The following is a 24070-nucleotide window of genomic DNA, read 5'->3' on the forward strand; positions in this document are numbered from 1 at the left end:
ACATAAATGTATAGTTTATTTGTTGGGATGGATTCTATATTGTGTTGGAGCTTATAGCTAAGTGTGGTGAATTTAATATTTCAGTATTATTTGAGTAATATTGCAAATATGTAACTTGATTAAGTATTCTTTGTTTGCTTAAATAATTCATTACAAGTTATATATAAAAGAGCATAAATGCCATGTGTCATTATGCCACCGAGTCATACATAAGCATCTCGCGAAAAGTAAAAATGAAGTTAGACTTGTTTTCATTTCAATTTATTGTATGTTTTGGAGTTACAAAACATATCACCCATCCTAACCTCAGGATTGCTCAGTGTGCTTTACGACAAAGAAATACTTTTGCAGTGTAGTCTCTAAAACAGTGGTCCCCAACCACCAGGCCACAAAGCATGTGCTACTGGGCTGCGAGGAAATGACATGATTTCGTGATATGAAAATATATGAGTCAGTTGCACCTTTCCTCATTCCCTGTCACGCACTGTTGAACTTGAACACCCCCTGCCCCCCCCCACCCCCGCCGTTGGCTGGTCCGCAAGAATATTGTCAATATTAAACCGGTCCACGGTGCTAAAAAGTTTGGGGACCCCTGCTATAATGTACTATAGGAGTTGCAACCATAGTGAGCTCCAAAGAATGTGACAGTAGTCAGGAATGGATGGTGGTCTTGATTTAGGAATGGAAATTGAATAGGAAATCAAAGATACCTCACTTGTTACCAAAAGGAACTCAAAATTATCAAACTGCTTCTTCCTTTCCTTGTATGTTCCTCAGTATCCTAAGCTCCACTGATATACTACATTTTCCTTGATGACATTCTATGCTTGAGGTCTCGGCTGCATGCTTTGATTCCACTGTAAAGAGAATAGCAAATAATATTAATAAATGCCTTCATCATAAATTGTGTTTCATCACCTGAAAGTTGTACTAGTGTGAACTAGCTATTATTTTAAAATATATATGTATTTTACAGCATATGAAAGCCGCTATGGTCACTTTTTTTTCTTATTAGTAGCCCTGTGGTAGCATTACATAGCAACAGAAAAATAGCTTTTGCTTAGCAGGCCGGCTTTGTGTCCTCCAGCTAAGAAAGTAAATAACTGAATTAACCCTAAAGCAGCAAATTTCTTGATTATCTGGAGCCAATTGACTATTTTTTTAAAAATAATGAATAAAATTTCAGTGTATATTTTTATTTTAGAGCTATAAAGTCATAGGAAACTACACTACTGAAACAGGCTCTTCAGCCCACCTACTGCACGCCAAACTACTTGAACTGCCTAGTCTCATCGAGATGCATCCCTATACCCCTCCATTCCATGTACCTATCCGAGTTTCTCTTAAATGTTAATATTGAATTTGCACTGACTACTTGCACTGGCAGCTCATTCCACATTGTCACCACCCTCTGAGTGAAGAAGTTTCCATTCATGTTCCCCTTAAACTTTTCACCTTTCCACCTTAACCCATGCCCTCTAGTTATAGTTCCACCCAACCTCAGTGGAAAATGTCTGTTTGCATTTACCATATCTATACCCCTAACAATTTTGTATACCTCTATCAAATCACCCCTCAGTCTTTCATGTTCTTGGGAATAAAGTTCTAACCTATTTAATCTTTCCTTATAACTCAGGTCCTCCAGTCCAGGCAAAAACCATTGCAAATTTTCTCTGTACTTCTCCATTCTTACTGACATCTTTCCTGTAGGTAGCTGACCAAAATTGTATTCAATACTCCAAATTGGGCCTCACCAAAGTCTTACACATTTCAATAGAACACCCTAACTCCTGTACTCAGTACTTTGTTCTATGAAGGCCAATGTGCTAAAAGCTTTATTTATGACCCTATCTACCTGTGACACCACTTTCAATGAACTAAGGACCTGTGCCCCCAGATCCCGTTGTTCTACCGAACTCCTCAGTGTCCTACAGCTCACTATGTAAGACCTACCCTGGTTGGTCCTTCAAAAGTGCCACCTCTTGTCTGTATTAAGTTCCATCCGCCATTTTTCAGCCTATTTTTCCAGCTGGTCCAGATCCTGCTAAAAGCTTTAATAGTCTTCCTCACTGCCAACTACACACCCATTTTCGGTGCCATTTGCAAATTTGCTGATTCATTTAACCACATTATTATCCAGGTCATTGATATGGATGATAAAGAGCAATGAAACCAGCACCAGTCCCTGCAGCACTCCACGAGTTAAAGGCCTCCAGTCAGAGAGGCAACCATCTCTACCAATCTCTGGCTTCTCCTGCAAAGCCAATGTCTGATCAAATTTACTACCTCATCTTGAATGCCAAGTGACTGAACTTTCCTGACCACCTTTCAATGCAGGACCTTGTGACACACCTTGCTTAAGTTTGTGCAGACAACATCCACTGCCTTGCCTTCACCAACTTTTCTGGTAACTTCCTTGCAAATCACTACAGGATTAGTTAGACATAAGCTCCCACACACAAAGCCATGCTGACTCTCCCTAACTAGTCTCTGTCTATGTAACTACTCATATATCCTGTCCCTTAGAATATCTTCCAGTAGCTTTCCCATTAGTGATGTCAGGTTCACCTGCCTAAAATTTCCTGGTTTATTCTTAAAGCCTTTCTTAAATAGCGGAATAACATTATCTATCCTCCAATCCTCCAGTACCTCACCTGTTGCTAAGGATGATTTAAATATCTCTGCCAGAACCCCTGTAATTTCTGCACTTGTCTCACACAGGTCTGAGGGAATATCTTGAAACAGGCTGTGGGAATTTGCCCACCCTGATTTGCCTCATGACAGTAAATAACTCCTCCTCTGTAACCTGTGTGGGGTCAATGACCTTGCTACTGCTCTGCCTCACTTCTGTAGACTGTCCATTTTCGAGTATATACAGATGCAAAAAATCAGTTTAAGATCTCCCGCATCTTATTTGACTCCAGGCATAGATTACCATTCTGATCTTTCAGAGGACTAACTTTGGCCCTTGCCATCCTTTTCCTCTTACATATCTGTAGTAGCCCTTAAGATTCTCCTTCACCTTGTCTGCTAAAGCAACATTATGCCTTCTTTTAGCCTTCCTGATTTCTTTAAGTATTCCCTTCCCTCAAGTACCTAGTTTGATCTTACCCCCCTATACCTGCTATGCACCTCTGTTTTTCTTAACCATGGGCTCAATATCCCTCGAAAACCAAGTTTCCTAAACCTATTATTCTTGCCTTTTATTCTGACAGGCACATGCAAGCTTTGTACTCTCAAAGTTTCAATTTTGAAGGCTCCCACTTACCAAGTACATCTTTGCCAGAAACCAGCCTGTCCCAATCCTCACTGCCAGATCCTTTCTGAAACAATCAAATTTGACCTTTCTATTTTAGAATCTCAGCCTGAGGACCAGACCTATCCTTTTCCATAATTACCTTGAAACTAATGGCATTATGATCATTAGATGCAAACTATTACCCTACACAAGTTTCTGTCACCTGCCCTGCCTCATTCCCTAATAGGAGATCAAGTATTGAACACACTCTCGTTGGTACTTCTATATCCTGATTAAGGAAACTTACCTGAACACATTTGACAAACTCTATTCCATCTAATCTTTTTACAGTATGGAAGTCTCAATCAATGTTTGGAAAGTTAGAATAACCTATTCTGATAACCTTTTGTTTCTTGCAACAGTCTGCAAACTCTCTACAAATTTGTTCCTCTAAATCCTGTGGATTGTTGTGTGGTCTGTAATATTGACGTGGTCACGCCTTTCTTGTTCCTCAGTTCCACCCATGAAGCTTCACTAGACGAGTTCTTCAGTCTGTCCTGACTGAGCACTGCCATGCCATTTCCACTGATCCCAGATTATTGAGCTGCCAATCCTGTCCATCCTGTATCCAAGTCTCACTAATGGCTGCAATATCATAATTTCATGTGATGATCTGTACCCTGAGCTCCTTGCCTTTCCTACAATACTGCTTATATTGAAGTATATGCAACTCAGAACACAGGTCGCACCATGCTCAACCTTTTGATTCCTGACTTTGAGGATTCAGCAGCATCCATCTTCATAACCACTCCGCTATCTGTTCTGGCAATCTGGTTCCCATCCCTCTGCAGCTCTAGCTTAAACCCCACCACCCTGCAGTACTAACAAACCTTCCTGCTGGGATATTTGTCCCCCTCCAGTTCATTTTATATAGAGATGCAGCATAAAACAGGCCCTCTCAGCCCAGCAACTCACCTATTTAACCCTCACCTAATCACAGGATAATATACAATGACTAATTCACCTACTAACCAGTACATCTTTGGACTGTGGAAGGAAACCAGAGCGCCCTCATGGAAAGGATATACAAACTTCTTACAGGCGATGTTGGGAATTGAACTCCGAACTCCAATGCCCCAAGCTGCAATAGCATTGCGCTAACTGCTACACTGCCATAGTGCCCTCACTGAATAAATCCAGTGTCAGATACAAATCTAAGATTTTCAGAAGAAATAGTTGTTACCATTTGGTCCCTAGTGATGGTACAACTGGATGAAATGAATCGAAGCAGCTAAGTTCTGTAGAGACCATAAGACAATAAGACATAGGAAAAAATTAGGCCATTTGGCCCATTGAGCCTGCTCTGCCATTCTATCATGGCTGACATGACCAAATGCAGATGCTGGAATCTGAATTTCGTCCAGCAGTTTATTCTTTTTTTGTACCAGTTAAGTTCTATGCTGTACCCTTGATGCAGTTTAGGGGAAATTATCCCTTGGAATTTGGGCAGTATCAAATTCTGTGTATGCATGCTGGATAGATTTTCACAGCTGAATCAACTGTTGAGTACTTTGATTGCATGGAGGTTGCTAAAGAGATATTCCCTATTTAGTTCTTGATCATGCTTTCTTCTCACTGCTGCCATTAGAGAAGTACTACAGAAACCTTAGGTCAGACAGCACCTGGTTCAGGAACAATTCTTACCCTTCAACCATTGAGCTCCTGAACCAGTGTAAATAACCTCAACACTAATTCTCAAACTTATGCACTCACTTTCAAGGACTCGAAAGCTCATGTTCTCAGAATTATTTATTTATTTATTGTATTTGCAGTTTGTCTTCTATTGCATGTGTTGTTTGTCAGCCTTTGTCTGTAGTTTTTCATTGACTCCATTGTATTTTCTTGTTCTTCTGTGAATGCCTGCAAGAAGATGAATCTCAAGGTAGTGTATGATGACACATACATGCCTTGATAATAAATTTACTTAAAAATTTGAGGGAATTTTACCACGTCTTCTTGCATTCCACAGATGAAGGGCACGATACACGCTGGCAACATTAATGGGGGTTATTTATCTGGCCAGATTGGAATTTATTTCAGAATATCAGAAGCATTAGACGTTAGTTAGGGGGGGCTTGGAAACCATATCCAGCACCTGACCATGAAAAGAACTATATCTGCAGGAGATCAGAAAGGAAAAAAAATGTCTCCTTTGAGTATAAAAAGAGTAAATGCTGAAGATTTATTGCATCTCCCTTTATTTGCTTATTCTGGTTACCCTGTATCTTCTTCTCAAACCACTACTATGCTATGGAGTGATGTCATTTAGTGGCTGAGACAATAGTTATGACCCAGCCACATTAAACAATGTTGGAGTCGCTGATGGGGTAAATATAAGGAATGACAGTTCCCCTTTCCTTAACAGGGAAGCATATATGGATGTGGTGTGCATGGACTTGACAGTGGTTCTACACAATTAATTATTTACCGGAATAAAAGCACAAACAATTGAATGTGCCTTTGTATTTACAGGCTGATCAATGTTTGGAATGCAAGAATCAAGAATGTGAAGATGAAAGGGATGTTATTTTATTGATCAAATGTAATCGGGGTATGACCCAGGGCATTTCACTCTATACAGTGATATAGTTATTAGTCAAATTTTGTAGAAGACACAAGGTTATGAGGTGCAGCTAGATGGAAAGGAATTTAAAATTCCAGCTGATACAGTGATACATTCCGGAAGAAGATGGCACCAGTGAACAAAGCAACCAAGTGTGGCATCCACCAGACGGTTCATGAAATTACTTTGCTTCTTTTACGTCTTCTGTTTCTTTAAAATGTGGTTCGGCTACTGCTGAGAGCCTGTGATTTACGTTTTGGTTGTGGATTTTTGGGCCGATGGAGTGATCTGGCACTTCGCTGTCTCCGAGTGAATTCCATGAGGCTTCAGGCAAAGCATGAGACCTTGAGGCCAAGAAGCCTGGAGGTGGGGCATAAGCCCATGATCAACTCCATTTCTTGCCAATCAGGGAAGATTGAAATCAATGAGGCCGAGCCGAGTGTGGAAGGTAGACAGGTGTTCAGCGCTCTCTACCGACTTCTGGCTTGCTGCTTCTGAAGGATGATCCCTGTGTTTGAATAATCTCTCTCTCTCTAACTTGATGCTCCTGGCAGATGGTGCCAGAGCATGGTTTACTTGATGCACTTTGTGGATTCACATTATGATGTGTTTCAAGTTTTTGTTTGCTCCTCTTTGTGGTGCTGTTTACTCTGAACGGAATATGCCTCTATACTTTCAAGTTTCAGTTTTATTTTCTGTGTTGTTCACTCTTTGTCTTTGTTGCCATTTGCACAATTTTTCTGCATGTATAGTGGTGGGGGGATGGGGGTGATGTTTTGAATGGGTCCCATGGTTTTTCTTTGTTTCATGGCTGGCTGTGGGGAAAACAAATCCCAGGGTTGTATATTGTATACTTATGTTCTTGGAATCCTTGAACCTTTGAAAAGTATAAAATCATCAATTCGAATATTGGGGAAAAAGTGGAACATAATGTGGTGAGCAACAAGCTTTTGTAAACTATGTTTAAAAAATTAAAGACCATCAAATAAAGATTATGTCTGTATCTTTCTAATGTATTCTCTGAAAACTAATTTAAGATTTCAGCATATTAGCCCTTATTACAGGAAGATTGGAGAGGTACATGGTGGCTGGCAGAGACATGGAGAGCTGAAGAGTCTGCTCTGATTCCGTGACTCTATGGTCTTTTGATCTTGTACCTAATTTTGGGCATCAAGTTAGAGGAGAGACACATTGGTCATAATGAGGCTAACAATTAACTTATTTGTTAAGGTTTATTATTTGTACATGTACTTAGCAAACCTTGGTGAGTTAAGTCCCTACCTAAGGAAGGATATGCAGTTCAAAGTACAACGTTCAAAGTAAATTTATTCTCAAGTATATATATGTCACCATATACCATTTTGAGATTCATTTTCTTATGGCTATGCTCAGTAATCCAAAGGATCAGAGTAGAATCAGTGAAAGACCACACCCAGCTGGGAAATAAACAATCAGTGTGCAAAAGTCAACAATTGTGCAAATACTAAAGAAAGTTGGGCTATCAGTTAATCAGGATAGCTGCTTATTTGGGACAACACTTAAAGAACAAAAACAAGTTAAGAAGATAGCCAGGATTCCCTTCAGTTAATTGGGACACTAATTGGAGAAAGAAACTTGCTGAACAGTTTCTAACTAGTGTTAGACACATGCATTTGTGTGGCTGTTCAACACAACACAGTGTTTAGAATGAACAGTTTTTAAACAGTCAGTGGCAAGTGTTTGTGTTTATAAAACAATGAACTTTGTCGCTGATAGTTAGCAAGTAATAGGCAATAAGACAATTCGGTACTGTTTTACTCACTGCGGTTACAAGCATTTAGGCTTGGAGTTGCCAGAAATGGCTGGCAGTGAAAATGCAGTACTCTCGCTACTTCAAGAAATTAGGAACTTGAGGGATCTTTAATGTTGCAATGAAAAGGAAGATATGCAGGATGCAATCATCAAAATCATAGTTGGAAGGGAGTCCATTATCCACATTTTCTGTCTACACTGATTTTGTTTATTTACACTCACTGAGAATATCTGAGTCAGAAATTTATGGCCATGAGGTTTATGCTTGTTCTTCTTAATGATGGCTGTGCTCCAGCTGAGAGGAAGAGGGCAAAGACTCTTGGAGTTAGCCGTCCCTATTCCGTTCTTACTGAAGGTGCGAATTGTACCTAACCAGAGGTTTGAGTTCCTTGTCACCCCGGCATTGGTCAGCTAGGAGTATCAGTTTGTCTCCCACTAGAATGAGGACAGTGATTTTAACCAGGTCAGAGTAAATGTCCTCTTTGTCCTCATCTAAAGCTTTAAATCCAAAGGTTAAGATGTATAACTGATGGCTTAAGTATTTAGGGTCCTTGTCAGACAGACAACACATCCTAAGACATTTGCTAATTTCACCAAAGGTGTTGCTGAGGCACTGAACTAGTTTATTCTTGATGGCGAAGCACATTCCATGTGATAACATTCCACTTCCAGTTTGTCCTTCCAAAAGAAAATGTGACCACAGGCTTGTCTTTGAACTGGCCAACTCCTGCCCATTTTGTTTTATTCAGTCAACTGATGTTGATGGCAAAGTATTTTAGTCTCGGTCCTGACCTATAACAGCAGAATGATGCTCAGATCAGTTGCTGTTTGGACTGTCTGTGAAGTTCATATTAGGAGTGCAAGTTAGTTTCAATGTGGGATGGCCATTGCACACAAGTGACAGGCTTCATAAAGCAAGGAACACACATAAAAGTTGCTGGTGAACGCAGCAGGCCAGGCAGCATCTCTAGGAAGAGGTACAGTTGACATTTCAGGCCGAGACCTCCCCCTCCTGTCTTCTCCTATCATTTTGGATCTCCCCCTCCCCCTCCCCCTCCCCCTCCCACTTTCAAATCTCTTACTAGCTCTTCTTTCAGTTAGTCCTGACGAAGGGTCTCGGCCCGAAATGTCGACCGTACCTCTTTCTAGAGATGCTGCCTGGCCTGCTGCGTTCACCAGCAACTTCTATGTGTATTGCTTGAAATTCCAGCATCTGCAGATTTCCTCGTGTTTGCGTTCATAGAGCAAGGTATTGGTCCAGTGGCAAAGGCAACTAAGACACACTCATTCACCAATGGACTCAGGCACAGGAGACCTTTCTCATTGCATTTCTCCTTAATTTTCACCCATTTTCAACCGGCTATGATCCAGTTTCCATCTCCCAATTCCGGATACTTCACCTGGCCCTTGGCACGCACAGACAGCCAAACTGAATTTTACAAACTTAACAAATGTTTTTGGAAAGAAAATTTGGAAAAGTGACTGGTGTAGATAGGTCCTGCTCTGGTTTAAAATGCCCTATAATTTATAAGGAGGAAATAAAATTTGATAGAGGTAATTCATTTTAGCAGCATTAGGTCCTGGGAAATAAGGGCACAGCAATAACATTTTAATTCTGATCCTGCTGATTGAGTAAAATTATTAGTAAATTTCAAAGCATATTAAAAATAAAAGTAGAATTAAACTACTACAATAGCTAGCATTCTGAAGCACCAACAATTTTGTCTTTGATGATAGGTCAATGAGCTGAAGTTTTAACTCTGCCTCCCTCCCCATAGATGTCACTCTGTGGAGTATCTCCTGCATTTCCCTTTTGAGTAAAACACAATCAGCTGCAGGTGCTTTGCAATCAGTAGTATTAGCTTCTGCTTGAAGCACAGACCATATGGCTTGGAAAAAAGTCTCTGCTGAGAGAAAATAGAGCTAATTATGTCCCATTGGTAGTCATTGCATCAAGTTCAAATAATCGGGACAAAAAAGTGGATGGAAGAACATTAAGACACTTTCCAGCAGCCTCTGTTGACGTGTCATGCTGAGAAATACAGTCACTTGAATTATGCCTCAAAGAGGGAAAAACATGCGGTTTTTTTGAAGTAGGCATACATAATCATTTGCCACAAAATTTGCAAATAAATCACAATGTAAAATAAAGATACAATTCTTCTAATACTCGAATTTTCCACTGTTTTTTGTCCCAATACGCACAATTTTAAAAACAACAGGTTCTATTACTTTGCCACAATAGTCAAGAGCATGTCCATTTATCATGTTGCATCTCCTGTCGAAAGAGGTGCCAGTGTGGTAAAATCCATGATAAACACATACCTTACCATTCATCATTGCCTGTTTTATTGAAATGTGTGGGAATATTACACCAGAAAATGAGAAGATTTAGCCCTGCATCAGATAATGGCTCACTGGAGAAATGTAATAGTAAATCTGGAACAAGATGATTTCTCATTTAATAGTTCATTGACTTTCCTCTTCGAGGCATTTCCTCCATAGCAAAAGCAATACCTTTACATGCATTTTATGGCACAACTCAAGCAGTGCCATTTTATTTGTGAAAATTTTCTCAAAGGCTGAAATTTATTTGAATTTTAAATAGTGCTTTGAAGTTCTGTGTGTTAATATTCACATGGGTATAATTATACTTTATACTTCATACTTTATTGTCGCCAAACAATTGATACTAGAATGTACAATCATCACAGCGATATTTGATTCTGTGCTTTCTGCTCCCTGGATTACAAATATTAAATATTAAAAATATTACAAATAGTAAAAATTAGTAAATATTAAAGATTTAAATTATAAATCATAAACAGAAAATAGAAAAATGGAAAGTAAAATAGTGCAAAAAAGCCAAGAGATAGGTCTGGATATTTGGAGGGTAGGGCCCAGATCTGGGTCAGGATCCGTTCAGCAGTCTTATCACAGTTGGAAAGAAGCTGTTCCCAAATCTGGCTGTACGAGTCTTCAAGCTCCTGAGCCTTCTCCCGGAGGGAAGAGGGACTAAAAGTGTTTTGTCTGGGTGGGTCGTGTCCTTGATTATCCTGGCAGCACTGCTCCGACAGCGTGCGGTGTAAAGTGAGTCCAAGGACGGGAGATTGGTTTCTGTGATGTGCTGCACTGTGTTCACGATCTTCTGCAGCTTCTTTTGGTCTTGGACAGGACAACTCCCATACCAGGTTGTGATGCACCCTAGAAGAATGCTTTCTACGGTGCATCTATAAAAATTAGTGAGGGTTTTAGAGGACAGGCCAAATTTTTTTAGTTTTCTCAGGAAGTAAAGGTGCTGGTGGGCCCTCTTCGCAGTGAGTACTGCTTGGTTGGACCAAGTCAGGTCATTTGTGATATTGACCCCAAGGAACTTAAAGCTTTTGACCTGTTCCACCTGCGCACCACCGATGTAAATTAGCTCGTGCGGTCCGCTACTCCTTCTGAAGTCAACAACCAATTCCTTTGTCTTGCTGACATTGAGGGATAGGTTATTGTCTTCGCACCATGCCACCAGGTTCTTAATTTCCTCTCTGTACTCAAACTCATCATTACCCGAGATACGGCCTATAATTGTTGTGTCATCAGCAAACTTATATATTGAGTTTGATGGAAACTTGGCTACAAAATTGAGGAATTTGTTCAAAGATTACATAGTATAGTTCTTCTTTCTGACTTACTAAACATGCAGCCAGAATAATATTCTTCTCCCAAAAGCTGTGACTATTTACGTTGGCATCCATAACACTGAAATTGCCTGTTTAATGTTATAATTCTTGTTAAATTTTCCATGTTTTCAATATTTTCCACAGTTCATAATTTAATCCCTTTGTTTGGTCTATTTATCTCAGAAAATGAATGTAATAATTACATATATTTCCATACTGTGGAGTTATATACAAAGATCTTCAATCTACAGAATTTCACATGACGAATAATAATGTGTTTGAAAAGTGGAAATGAGTAGGAATTGGTAAGAATAAGATTTTGCTGTGTCATGCTTCTTATTGATCTTAATGATAAATTTGGAAACTTTATCTGCAAGCATAAAGTGATGAAATTTTAGTGGACTTACCAGAGTGTTATAAAGTAATACATGGTGGTATGAGAGATGTACATGCATGTTAAAAATTCCTTTCATCTACTACCATTATTAGAAAATTCTCTCCCATAAAATCTGTGACTGTCAGGACCAGTGAATGTCAAAAGTTTTTGCCAAACCTCTGTGGGCATGAGGCGAACTCTATAGAAAGCTAAGTAAGCAATTCAGGAAAAAGTAAAGCATTGGGATGATGGGAAAAAAAAGTAGGAGGAAATCTGCATGGAACCTGAAGGATTGGGTCAATTGATGCATTCCTGCATTGTTATTTGTGTGTAAACTTTTTCATTCCACTTTTAACACAAGAATCAATGTTCCTTCAGCAGTGTAGGGATATGCCGTAACATAAATCAGGGATGCACACACATAATAGATAGATAGGTAGATATACTTTATTAATCCCGAGGGAAATTTGGTTTCGTTACAGCCGCACCAACCAAGAATAGAGCGTAAATATAGCAATACAAGAAACCCCAACAATCAAACACCAAAATGCAAACTATGCCAGATGGAAAATAAGTCCAGGACCAGTCTATTGGCTCAGGGTGTCTGACCCTCCACGGGAGGAGCTGCACGTTCAATGGCCACAATTACCCGTGCTGCCAAGTGTTGTATCAGGGTGGAATGTGGCCGAAGTCCAACAGTAAAAAGTTCAATATCCAGTCTGCAAACACGTTCCTCGATCGTAATATACCCCGGATAGCACCATCCGTTGTTAGCCAGAACAGTAAGCACCGAACTCCTTTACGCTTACCGCTCTCAGTGCACTTCCGGTCAGCCGGAATGGTATTACCCACCGAACTCCTCTTCTCCAAAAGTCTCTGTTGTCTCGACCCGGTCTTCTTTCCTCAGCTTTGTGATCCCCCTCTGTGTGTTTTCCTCCGGATTTCAGCAGGGGTATCCACCGCTCTGTTTGCTAAGCCGGCCGGTCTTTGCTGGTCCGTGAAATACACAATGCGACCTTGCTTCTGTCCCACGTAATTTATTGATGATAATTGGAAAAGTTGTAAAAAAGAGAAATAATATCTGGTTGTTAGTTTTCTATTATTCAGAAGTGATGCAAAGTCTTGTTGAACTCTTTATGGTTAGAATTAATTTCAGGTTGTGACATTTTCAGAAAAATATCAAGGACTGAAAAATAGTGCAGAAATATTGCATTGAGGAGCGTGGCCAGTTATGCAGAGAGCTGGTTTGTTGTTAAAATTGAGATATTTAAAGGGAAGATTCGCCAGAGATTTTCAGAAGCATAAAGAAAACAAAATCATGCTCTCTGTGTAAAAAAAACTAATAAGACCATAAGTTACAGGAGCAGAATTAGGCCATTTGGCACTTTGAGTCTGCTCCACTATTTCATCATGACTGATATATTTTCTCTCTCAGCTCAATCTCCTGCCATCTCCCTGTAACCTTTCATGCCCTGACTAATCAAATATCGATCAGCCTCTGCCTTAAGTATACCCAATGATTTGGCCTCCACAGCTGCCTGTGGCAATGAATTATACAGATTTACCATTCTCTGGCTAAAGAAATTCCCCTTCATTTCCATTCTAAAAGGATGCTGCCATCCATTCTGAGGTTGTGACATTCAGGCTATTGAGGCCTTTCAGCATCTGCTAGGTTTTAATTAGGTCACCCCTCATTCTTCTGAATTCCAACGAGTAGAGGCCCAGAGCCATCATATGAGAAGTCTTTCAATTCCAGAATCATTTTTGTGAACCACGTTTGAACCATTTCCAATGGTAACACATCCTTTCTTAGATAAGGGGACAAGAACTGCTCATTAAGTGAGGGTTACCAGTGCCAACCAACTGGCAGGAATATTCAAGGACATTTTCAACCTCACTGCTACGGACGGAAGTTCCCACTTGCTTCAAAAATGCAACAATTATACAAGTGCCTAAGAAGAATAATGTGAGTTGGCTTAATGACTATTGCCTGGTAGCATTCACATTACAGTGATGAAATGCTTTGAGAGGTTGGTCATGACGAGACTGAGCTCCTGCCTCAGCAAGGACCTGCATCCATTGCAGTTTGCCTATCGCCACAATAGGTCAACGGTTAGGAGTTTGAAGAAATTTGGTACGTCAACAAATACACTCAAAAACTTCTATAGATGTTTCATGAAGAGCATTCTGACAGGCTGCATCACTGTCTGGTATTGGGGGGGGGAGCGCGGTGTGGGATGTACTGCACAGGACCGGAAGAAGCTGCAGGGGGTTGTCAATTTAGTTGACTCCATCTTAGGTACTACCCAGGACACCTTCAGGGAGCGGTGTCTCAGTAAGGCAGCATTCATTATTAAGGACCTCCAGCACCCAGGGCATGCCCTTTTCTCACTGTTACCATCAGGTGAAAGGTACAGAAGCCTGAAGGCACACACTCAGCGATTCAGGAACAGCTTCTTCCCCTCTGCCATAGATTCGTAAATTGATAGTGAACCCATGAACATTACCTCACATTGTAATACATATTTCTGTTTTTGCATGATTTAAAATCTATTCAATATATGTATACTGTAATTGATTTACTTATTTATTCTGATTTTGATTGTAAAGCTTCAACATTACATACTTGCTTTTATATTTGTAACTCTCTTGCCATAACAAACTTAGCTTGTTAGCTAACTCTGCTAGCCATATGATTCAGCATTGCACAGATAACAGTGAGATGGCCACCTTTAATAAGCAATGCATGTCTAGTGTCGGTATGATTCGGGTTCAACTAAACAGGAAAGTTGGAATGTGAGCCGGAAATTGGATACCACATCAGTGATTTCAGAGACGATGATTACCACATGCCATCCAATTCCTAAATGGGCACTGAAGCTTTGGACATTACCTCACTTTTTTTAAAATATACAGTATTCATGATTTTGCACATTTAAAAAAAATCTGTTCAATATACATAATTGATTTACTTGTTTATTTATTATTGTTATGTTTTATTATTATTTTTTTCTCTCTCTCTGCTAGATTATGTATTGCATTGAACTCCTGCTGCTAAGTTAACAAATTTCACGTCACATGCCGGTGATAATAAGCCTGATTCTGATTCTGATCATCTGGATGTAATAAATAAATAAGGGTATCCGTTAGTCTTGCGAGACCATGGATCTGTGCCTGGAAAGTCTTCACTCTCCAGGGCGCAGGCCTAGGCAAGGTTGTATGGAAGACCGGCAGTTGCCCATGCTGCAAGTCTCCCCCCTCCAGGACGCTGATATTATCCAAGGGAAGGGCAAGGGCCGATACAGCTTGGCACCAGTTTCGTCGCAGAGCACTGTGTGGTTAAGTGCCTTGCACAAGGACACAGCATCCCGCCTCAGCTGGGGCTCGAACTCACGACCTTCAGATTGCTAGTTGAATGCCTTAACCACTTGGCCACGTGCCCACACTTGGATGTAATAATTTAACATATCAGACCATAAGTCCATAAGACAAAGAAGCAGAAGTCGGCCACTCGGCCCCTCGAGTCTGCTCCGCCATTTTATCATGAGCTGATCCATTCTCCCATTTAGTCCCACTCCCTCGCCTTCTCACCATAACCTTTGATGCCCTGGCTACCCAGATACCTATCAATCTCTGCCTGAAATACACCCAATGACTTGGCCTCCACTGCTGCCTGTGGCAACAAATTCCATAGATTCACCACCCTCTGACTAAAATAATTTCTTCGTCTTTCTGTTCTGAAAGGGCGCCCTTCAATCCTTAAGTCATGCCCTCTCGTACTAGACTCCGCCATCATGGGAAACAACTTTGCCACATCCACTCTGTCCATGCCTTTCAACATTCAAAATGTTTCTATGAGGTCTCCCCTCATTCTTCTAAACTCCAAGGAATACAGTCCAAGAGCGGACAAACGTTCCTCATATGTTAACCCTCTCATTCCGGGAATCATTCTAATGAATCTTCTCTGTACCCTCTCCAACATCAGCACATCCTTTCTTAAATAAGGAGACCAAAACTGCCCACAGTACTCCAAGTGAGGTCTCACCAACGCCTTATAGAGCCTCAACATCACATCCCTGCTCTTATACTCTATTCCTCTAGAAATGAATGCCGACGTTGCATTCGCCTTCTTCACCACTGACTCAACCTGGAGGTTAACCTTAAGTGTATCCTGTACGAGGACTCCCAAGTCCCGTTGCATCTCAGAACTTTGAATTCTTTCCCCATTTAAATAATAGTCTGCCCGTTTATTTCTTCTGCCAAAGTGCATAACCAGACACTTTCCAACATTGTATTTCATTTGCCACTTCTTTGCCCATTCTTCCAATCTATCCAAGTCTCTCTGCAGACTCTCTGTTTCTTCAGCACTACTGGCCCCTCCACCTATCTTCGTATTGTCAGCAAACTTAGCCACAAAGCCATCTATTCCATAATCCAAATTGTTGATGTACAATGTAAAAAGAAGCGGCCCCAACACGGACCCCTGTGGAACACCACTGGTAGCCAGCAGCCAATCAGAATAGGATCCCTTTATTCCCACTCTCTGTTTCCTGCCAATCAGCCAACGCTCTATCCATGTATGTAACTTTCCCGTAATTCCATGGGCTCTTATCTTGTTAAGTAGCCTCATGTGTGGCACCTTGTCAAAGGCCTTCTGAAAATCCAAATATATAACATCCACTGCATCTCCCTTGTCTAGCCTACTGGTAATTTCCTCAAAAAATTGTAATAGGTTTGTCAGTATATAATCTATACTTATTGAAATTGGTCAGAGAAACACAGCATAAAATAGTGATTTGAGCAAACCAACTCAAAATAGATTGCCAGTAGACATTGAGTGTAAGAATACTTAATTGAGTTATTGATGCAAGCAATATACACACAGTGGCTACTTTATTAAGTGCACCTGTACACCTACTCATTAAAGCAATGATGTGGCGGCAACTCAAACAGGTTCAGTTGTTTTTCAGACCAAACATCAGAATGGGGAAGCAATGCCATCTAAGTGACTTTGACTGTGGAATGATTGTTGGTGCTAGACAGGTTAGTCTGAGTATCTCAGAAACTGCTGATCCCCTGGCATTTACAAGCGTACATGCACAACAGTCTCTAGTCTAGAATTTACAGAGAATGATGCAAGAAACAAAAAGACATGCAGTGAGTGGCAGTTCTGTGGGTGAAAGAGCCTTGTTAATGAGAGAGGTAAGATGAGAAAAGCCTGATTTGTTCAAGCTGACAGGAATGCAATAGTAGCTCAGATAACCATGCAGTGCTGTGTAGAAGACCATCTCTGAATCAGTTTTAATCACCTTATCAAAAGTCATTGTTGTGAGATTAAAATACATCTGTTCCAATTCAAAGTGTTACCTGGAGTGTTTTTATTTATATAATGTTATAATTCAAGTTTTTTTAAGTGTTGCAGTAATGTTTGACAAATCCTACCAGAGATAGATGGGGGAAAACGAATCTGTCACACACAGGAATAAAAAATGCCTAATACTAGAATTTGGAATATATGAAGAAATAGAATGATGTTTGCTTTAGTGGGAATACAATGTATTTTAATTGTCCATAAAAGAGTAAAGTTTAATCCAGCAATGTAAGTTTTATAAAATTTCATTGAGAAAAACTATGATGTACAAGATGTGTGAGTTAATATTGATGATTTCAGACATAATACTACTACTACTACATCGACTCAGGCCTAGGGGACTGGCGTCGGGCACGATGACGGACTCTCCACTTCTCCCTCTCCCTCATCAGTGTGTTCAGTTCAGACATAATAGGCTAAATTAATTGATGCTGGAGAGACTATTTGCAGTCAGTGACCACTCATATTAATGAGCAAAGATCAGAGATTTCCTGATGTTGAGATTGCGGAGAAGCAGTGCAGTAGTTGAGGTTTGGATGAGGTGATGGTCATGCTGTGGGGGCAGGTGTGGGGTGACATTGGGGTCTGGAGGTAGTAAAGTGAGGCTGATGCAAAAGCTTGTTAATAAAATTGATTTGATTTTATTATTTGAAGGCAAGTTGTCTTTATTTTCAGCTAATTTTCAGTTATTTTTAAATAACTGCAATCTGTGGAAAAGTTGTTGAGTTGTATGGATGTCCTGATCAAAGCTTATACTTCGACCAGTATTTCTAATCCAGAGTATCTGATAATCTTCAAGTCGCTGATGGGACATTGTGGTACAAATATCAGTTGCAGTTTTGCCTGCGTTACTGTGGCTAACTCCAAAACCTATTGAGCATCAAATGGACATCAGATAGAAGAAATATTTGTCATGGATTCTGATCCAATCAGCAAGATGTTTGTAGTTGATTGAAGATTGATCTCATCTCAATATCCTCGCGGGCACTCGGCAGTCTTCAGAAAGTAATCGACAAGCTCCAAAAGGACAGGAATCCCTGACTACTTCAGTTTTGCTCCCTGAACATTTTGTCATCTGTTCTACCGGATATGGGAACAAAAAGAAACATGCAAGTTTGCCAGGGGCATGAAATGGATGGCTGAATCACCATCTTGTTTCACACAGATGAGCAAAATCAGAATCTGTTTAATTCACTCTATGAATTTCTAGTTTTAATTTTCATGTATTCCGGTAAGGAAACTGCAGTTCGGCAGTGTGGATGTTATTGAAACTGTGAGACCAGGAGGCCCAGGTATTAGCTATTTAACTGTTCTTGAATAGCTATGTATCATGAGTAACGTAGCTATAGTGCAGGAATGCGGAGGACTGTACAGATGATGCATAAAATCAGCAGTATAAGCATAGTGATTGGAGCTTTATTAGTTCATGCACAGTGTAGTGAAAACACTCTAGTCAGGGCTGCAAGCTGTATCTCCAGTGCTACTTCAGAATAGTGTTCAGTCATCTGACCAAAGTGAACTAAAACTGCAGTATAGTTCATCTTGAATACTGCTGGCTCTGTGATGTAGAACAAGCTTTTGTTTCTGCTAGGAACAAAGCAAGCATGGTATTCTGTGAGGCACACAATGGAGAACTAACTCAGTACCTCTTGTTTCACAGTAATGCACACAATTAGAATCTGTCCCACTGACTAGTTAGGTGTCCTGTATGAACCTCCAGCTTTATTTGTTATGATTTTAAAACTGGTTTCTTCTGTGGTGAATTTCTACCTATTTTGCTGATTGGCACAATGAGATACAGATTTCTAGGCCCATCACCCAACTGATGGTTTTGTTGAATATAGCGGAGAAGAAAGAAAATAAACTTTTGTATGTTGTTGAGATCTGTCAGTGAAAAATAGGTCAGTATTTATGTTCTGGTGAAAAATGCTGCTGTTGCTATGTTGCTTGGTATCTTCTATTTTGTTGTAAGTTTGCAATGTTGGAGCCGGGATGTATGACATTTATGACATTTGCAGGCTGCTCCCAAAACATCCTTGCAAACAAAGCATTTTACGCTATGTTTCGATTTACATGTGATAAATAAATCTGAATTTCAATCTTAAAGTATTGTGGCCATCCCTTCAGAATACTTACCTAACATTCAAAGTCCATGCCAACTTTCAGAGCATTCATAGTTTCATGTAACTCTAACAACAGGTATTCACGTGAAAAATACTGTCACCATTTAAAAATCTACCAAGCTGTACATGTGACTATGATTTTATTTCTGACCGATGTCAGGATTCCTTTCTGTGATCCTGCTGATAAGAACAAAAGACCATTAGAGATAGGAGTAGAATTAGGTAATTCGGCCCATCGCCACTGCTCCACCATTGCAGCATGGCTGATACATTATCCTGTCTGTGTGTATTGCTCTAGATTTCCAGCAGCTGCAGTACTTCTTGTGCTTATTATCCCTCTCAACTCCATTCTCCTGCCTTCTTCCTGTAGCCTTTAACACCCCTTACTAATCAAGAGCTTATCAACCTCTGCTTTAAATATACCCAATGACTTGGCCTCCACAGTCACCTGTGACAATGAATTCCACAAATTCACCACCCTCTGGCTGAAGAAATTCCTCTTCACCTCTGTTCTAAAGAGACATCCTTCTTTTCATAGGCTGTGCCTTCTTGTCCTGGATCCCACAATGGGAAAAATCTTTTCCCACTCCACTCTATCTAGGTCTTTCAATATTCAATAGGTGTCAATGAGGTTATCCCTCATTCTCCTAAACCACAGAATCTCCTAAACCCAAAGCCATCAAACGCTCCTCATATGTTAACACCTTCATTCCCAGGACCATTCCTTTGAACTATCTTCAATTCCAGTACATTCTTCCTTAGATATGAGGCCCAAACCTCTTCACAATACTCCATATGTGGTCTGATCTATACTTTATAAAGCCTCAGCATTTCATCCTTGCTTTTATATTCTATTGCTCTCAAAATGAACGCTAACATTACATTTGCTTTTGCTTTCTTTAGAATGACCTCAACAAATACATTTGTAATATTATCATAGATTTTTTGGAACTGAGGGTAGACAAAGTTAAGGTAGATAGCAGCCATCACATAATTGAATACGGGAACAGTCTATAAAACTGCTTGGCCTTTATTGGTTCTCGTAGATTTAAAAAATTAACATTAATATCCAATTTCACAATCTATTACTTTCATAGAAACATTAACCTGTTTAAGACATGCAGATTAATGCTATTGTTTGAAGCAGTGGATTAAGGAATGCAAAACAAAAAGGTCAAGCAGGGCGTAAGTAGGGCTGATAACTTATTGAAGCTAAAGGTCCAACGAAGAACAAAATGTAGAATTCGAACTTCACCATTATCCCACAAATGTAAACTGTGTATAAAAGCCCAGAAGCATACTGCTGAAGGGCCAAGACAAAGAGGAAAGCTGATCAAAATTGGCTCTTCAGCCTCAATGTATGTGAGTCTGTAGCACCCTCTTCCTACAAGTGGATTTTGACAGCCAGAGACGGACACTGAAGTATAGTCGCTCTGAGTAAAGAAATAATTATGAGACCTGCCAAGAAAAGAATCTTTATGATTTTCAGTTTCATATGTTTTTCATTTATGCTTTAACAAAAGACTACTTTATAAAAATGAAAATACTGACACATTTATGATTACCCTCAGGTGGTAAACTGTATTTCACTTCTTAGCTAGTTCACTATTTTCACAAATAGTAAAGACTGAAATAAGTTATGAATGCTGGAAATTGAAATAAAAGGTGTTAGAAAAGCAGATCTGCATTTTGGTCTGATCTCTTTTCTGTATTGCCTTCCAACATTACAACCTATAATTTAATTGATCAAACTTGTTAGTGAATTGTGAGTTTTATTTTATTTGAATCTTGGAGTCAAAATGGCATGGAAAAAGCCCTTCAGCTCATCAATTCAGCACTGATTATTGAATGCCCATTCATACAAGTCCCATTTTATTCTTTTCACATTCCTATCAACAGCCTCAGGTTCTACCATTGGTGTCAACTTGCAGTGGCCAAGTTACCAACCAATCTGCATGGCATTGGGATGTGGGACGAAGCAGAGCATGTGGAGGAAATATCTATAGTCACAGTGAGAATGTGCAAGTTCTACACATAAACAGATACCACTGGGATTTGGGAATTGAACCCAGGTCAGTGGTGCTGTGTTGCATCATCTGTACTAGACGTTACAGATTAATGCTTAATTCTTATTGTTCTGTTTCACACTTTAGACAAATGCTGCCTTGGTGTATGATGCTGTCCACGTTGTATCTGTGGCTGTCCAGCAGTCCCCACAGATGACAGTCAGTTCATTACAGTGCAACAGGCACAAACCCTGGCGCTTCGGAGGACGCTTCATGAAGTTTATTAAAGAGGTATGACAGACAGTAAGATGTTTGGAACATTATTTTTGTATGTCATATATAAAGTATTTTAAAGTGTTTTTTCTTTATCTCACAAATTCAAGGATTATTATTATTATCAATCACTGACCCTTTTCTTTTGAGACTGACCCTTGATTCTAAGTATATCATCCTTGCATCTACCTGGTCAATTCCCATTAAAAAGTGTGTTCCATAACACCAACTCTCATTCTTTTAAACTCATGTGAGTGTAGGCTTAATGTGCTTAATCTCTCTTCGTAGGACAGACTTTCTATCACAGGATACAAATTGGTGAAGCTTTGTTGTATAATACATTATCATCTCTTGAATGAAGCAGTGATTGGAGGGTTGTTATTTTGACTGGAGGTCTGTGACCACTGGTGTTCTGTAAGATCAGGTGTTGGGACTTCTGTTTGTTATATATAAAAATGATTTAGACAAAAAAGATGCAGATGACATAAAAAATTAGTGGAATTGCAGAGTGAGGAATATTGTCAAAGTATACAGGTTGTCAAAATACATAGATCAGCTGGAAATTTGGGCAGAGAAATAGCTGATGAAATTTAATCTGGACAAATGTGAGGTGGATACACAAGAGACTACAGATGCTGAAATCCAGAGCAATGATCAATCTGCTGGAGGAACTTGGTGGTCAATCAATATATGTGGGGAGAAAGGAATTGTTGATGGAAAGTGTAAAGTGTGAGGTAGCAGGCAAGAGTAAAGTATATAATAAAAGGCAGGATTCTTTTAACCAAGAGTGATCTTGGGGTACAAGTCCATAGCTCCCTACAAGCAACAGCTCAGTCAAAAGGGTGGTACAGAAGATGTATGGCATACCTGCCTTCCTAGTCAAGATATTGAATATAGATGTTGGAAAGTCATGTTACGGCTTTATAAAGCTTTAGTTCGGACACGTTTGGAGTATTGTATACACTTTTGGTTGTATTGTAGGAAGGATGTGGATGCTTTGGAGAGGGTGCAGAACACATTCATCAGATTGTTGACTGAATTGGAGAGTATTGGCTGTAAGAAGATTTGAACAAACTTGGATTGCTTTTGATGGAACATCAGTGGCTGAAGGGAAACTTTACAGAAGTTTGAGAGTTATAGGTAGTCAAGTGTTTTTCCTGGCTGAAAGTGCCAAATACTAGAGGACATGGATTTAAGGTGAGGGAAGCAAAGTTTAAAGGAAATGTGTGAGGGAACTATTACATAGAGGATTGTAGTTGCCTGGAGCACATTACCTGGGGAAGTAACAGAAGCAGATAGTATAGCAGTGTTAGATAGACAGACAGGCAGGCAGGGGAATGGAGAGATACGGACAATGTGCAGAAGATGGATTAGTTTAGATTGGCACTATGGTCAGTGCAGACGTGAAACACTAAGGGGTCTGTTCCTTGCGTTGCGTTGCACTACTCTCTGTAATAATACAGCACTGATGGCCTTCACTGTTTCCTGCTGATGCTGCAGTGCAGGTGATAGATTTTTATTGAAGTTTTGTTCAATCAGTTCTTATTTTCCATTCTTCTTCAAAGGTTTCTTGAGCTTTTGTCTTTGAATTGTCTAGATAGCTAAATTCTAGTGAAGTAAAGCATCTGATTGGTTGATAAGCATTTCAATCTCAAGCGTTTATTTCCTCTCTGCTTGTATGTTCTCTTTTCGACTTTCTCCTGCTGCACTCATATGATTCCCTACAGTTGGTGCTTTATCCATGTCCTGAGGAGGAAGATCTTGAGTCACTGCAGTGATAATAATTTGAAATCTTGGCCTAGTTAGATGAGAAGAACCACATGTGTTTTATGACTGTGTGGGCCAATATCCTCTTCTCATAAGGTGCCTGAAAAATGTCCATGAACATATGAAATAGAAGAAGGAGTTGTCCATTTAGCTTCTTGCCTCTGTTATTCCATTCACTTTGGTTGTAGTTGATCTCTTACTTATGCTGATGGTCCAGCTCAAAAAAGTTCTTGATCTTATCACTGAATGGATGTTGGACTATATTTGTTAGTAAACATTTTGAGCAAATCAGAAAGTTCCTTGCATCTCCATGGTTTTCCAATCACCCAGGTGCTACTCCCCGCCCCTGCTCCCCATTTGTTGCTGTCAGACTAAAGAACAAGCAATGGCCTGTTATAATAAAATAGTTAAAAGTGAAGAACAATATAATAAAATCAATATTTACCCACCTATCTACCTCCTCCCCCCCCCACCTGGTTTCACCTATCACCTTCTAGTTTGTATTCTTTCCTCCCCTCCCCAGCATTTTATTCTAGTTTCTTCCCCCTTTTTTCCAGTCCTGATAATGGGTCTCAGCCCGAAATGTTGGTTTGTTATTTGCTCTTTATAGTTGCCGTCTGATGTGCTGAGTTCCTCCAGCATTTTGTGTGTGTTGTTCTGAATTTCCAGCACCTGTAGAATGTGTCTTGTGTGTATGACAAACAAATATGGAATAAAAAAGATGGAAGATACATTCTCATGGAATGTCAATGTAATTAGATCTGAGAATCTTCATAACTAATACCCTGGAGTATATTAGGTCTGGACTGGTTGCTATGTAAAATATTTCCTCTG

At 39.9% G+C, this 24070-nt stretch overlaps 1 protein-coding gene across 1 annotated transcript in view; it reads left to right on the forward strand.

Moving 5' to 3' along the window:
- The window catches only part of grik2 (glutamate receptor, ionotropic, kainate 2), a 256121-nt gene that overhangs the window by 44067 nt on the left and 187984 nt on the right, over positions 1–24070 (forward strand). Inside the window, exon 4 of the mRNA XM_072250332.1 lies at positions 21344–21487. Within this exon, the coding sequence (XP_072106433.1) occupies positions 21344–21487 (144 nt within the window). The remainder of the gene's footprint in view (positions 1–21343; positions 21488–24070) is intronic.

This window comes from Mobula birostris, chromosome 2, assembly GCF_030028105.1.
Source record: "Mobula birostris isolate sMobBir1 chromosome 2, sMobBir1.hap1, whole genome shotgun sequence".
Taxonomy (NCBI): Eukaryota; Metazoa; Chordata; class Chondrichthyes; order Myliobatiformes; family Myliobatidae; genus Mobula; species Mobula birostris.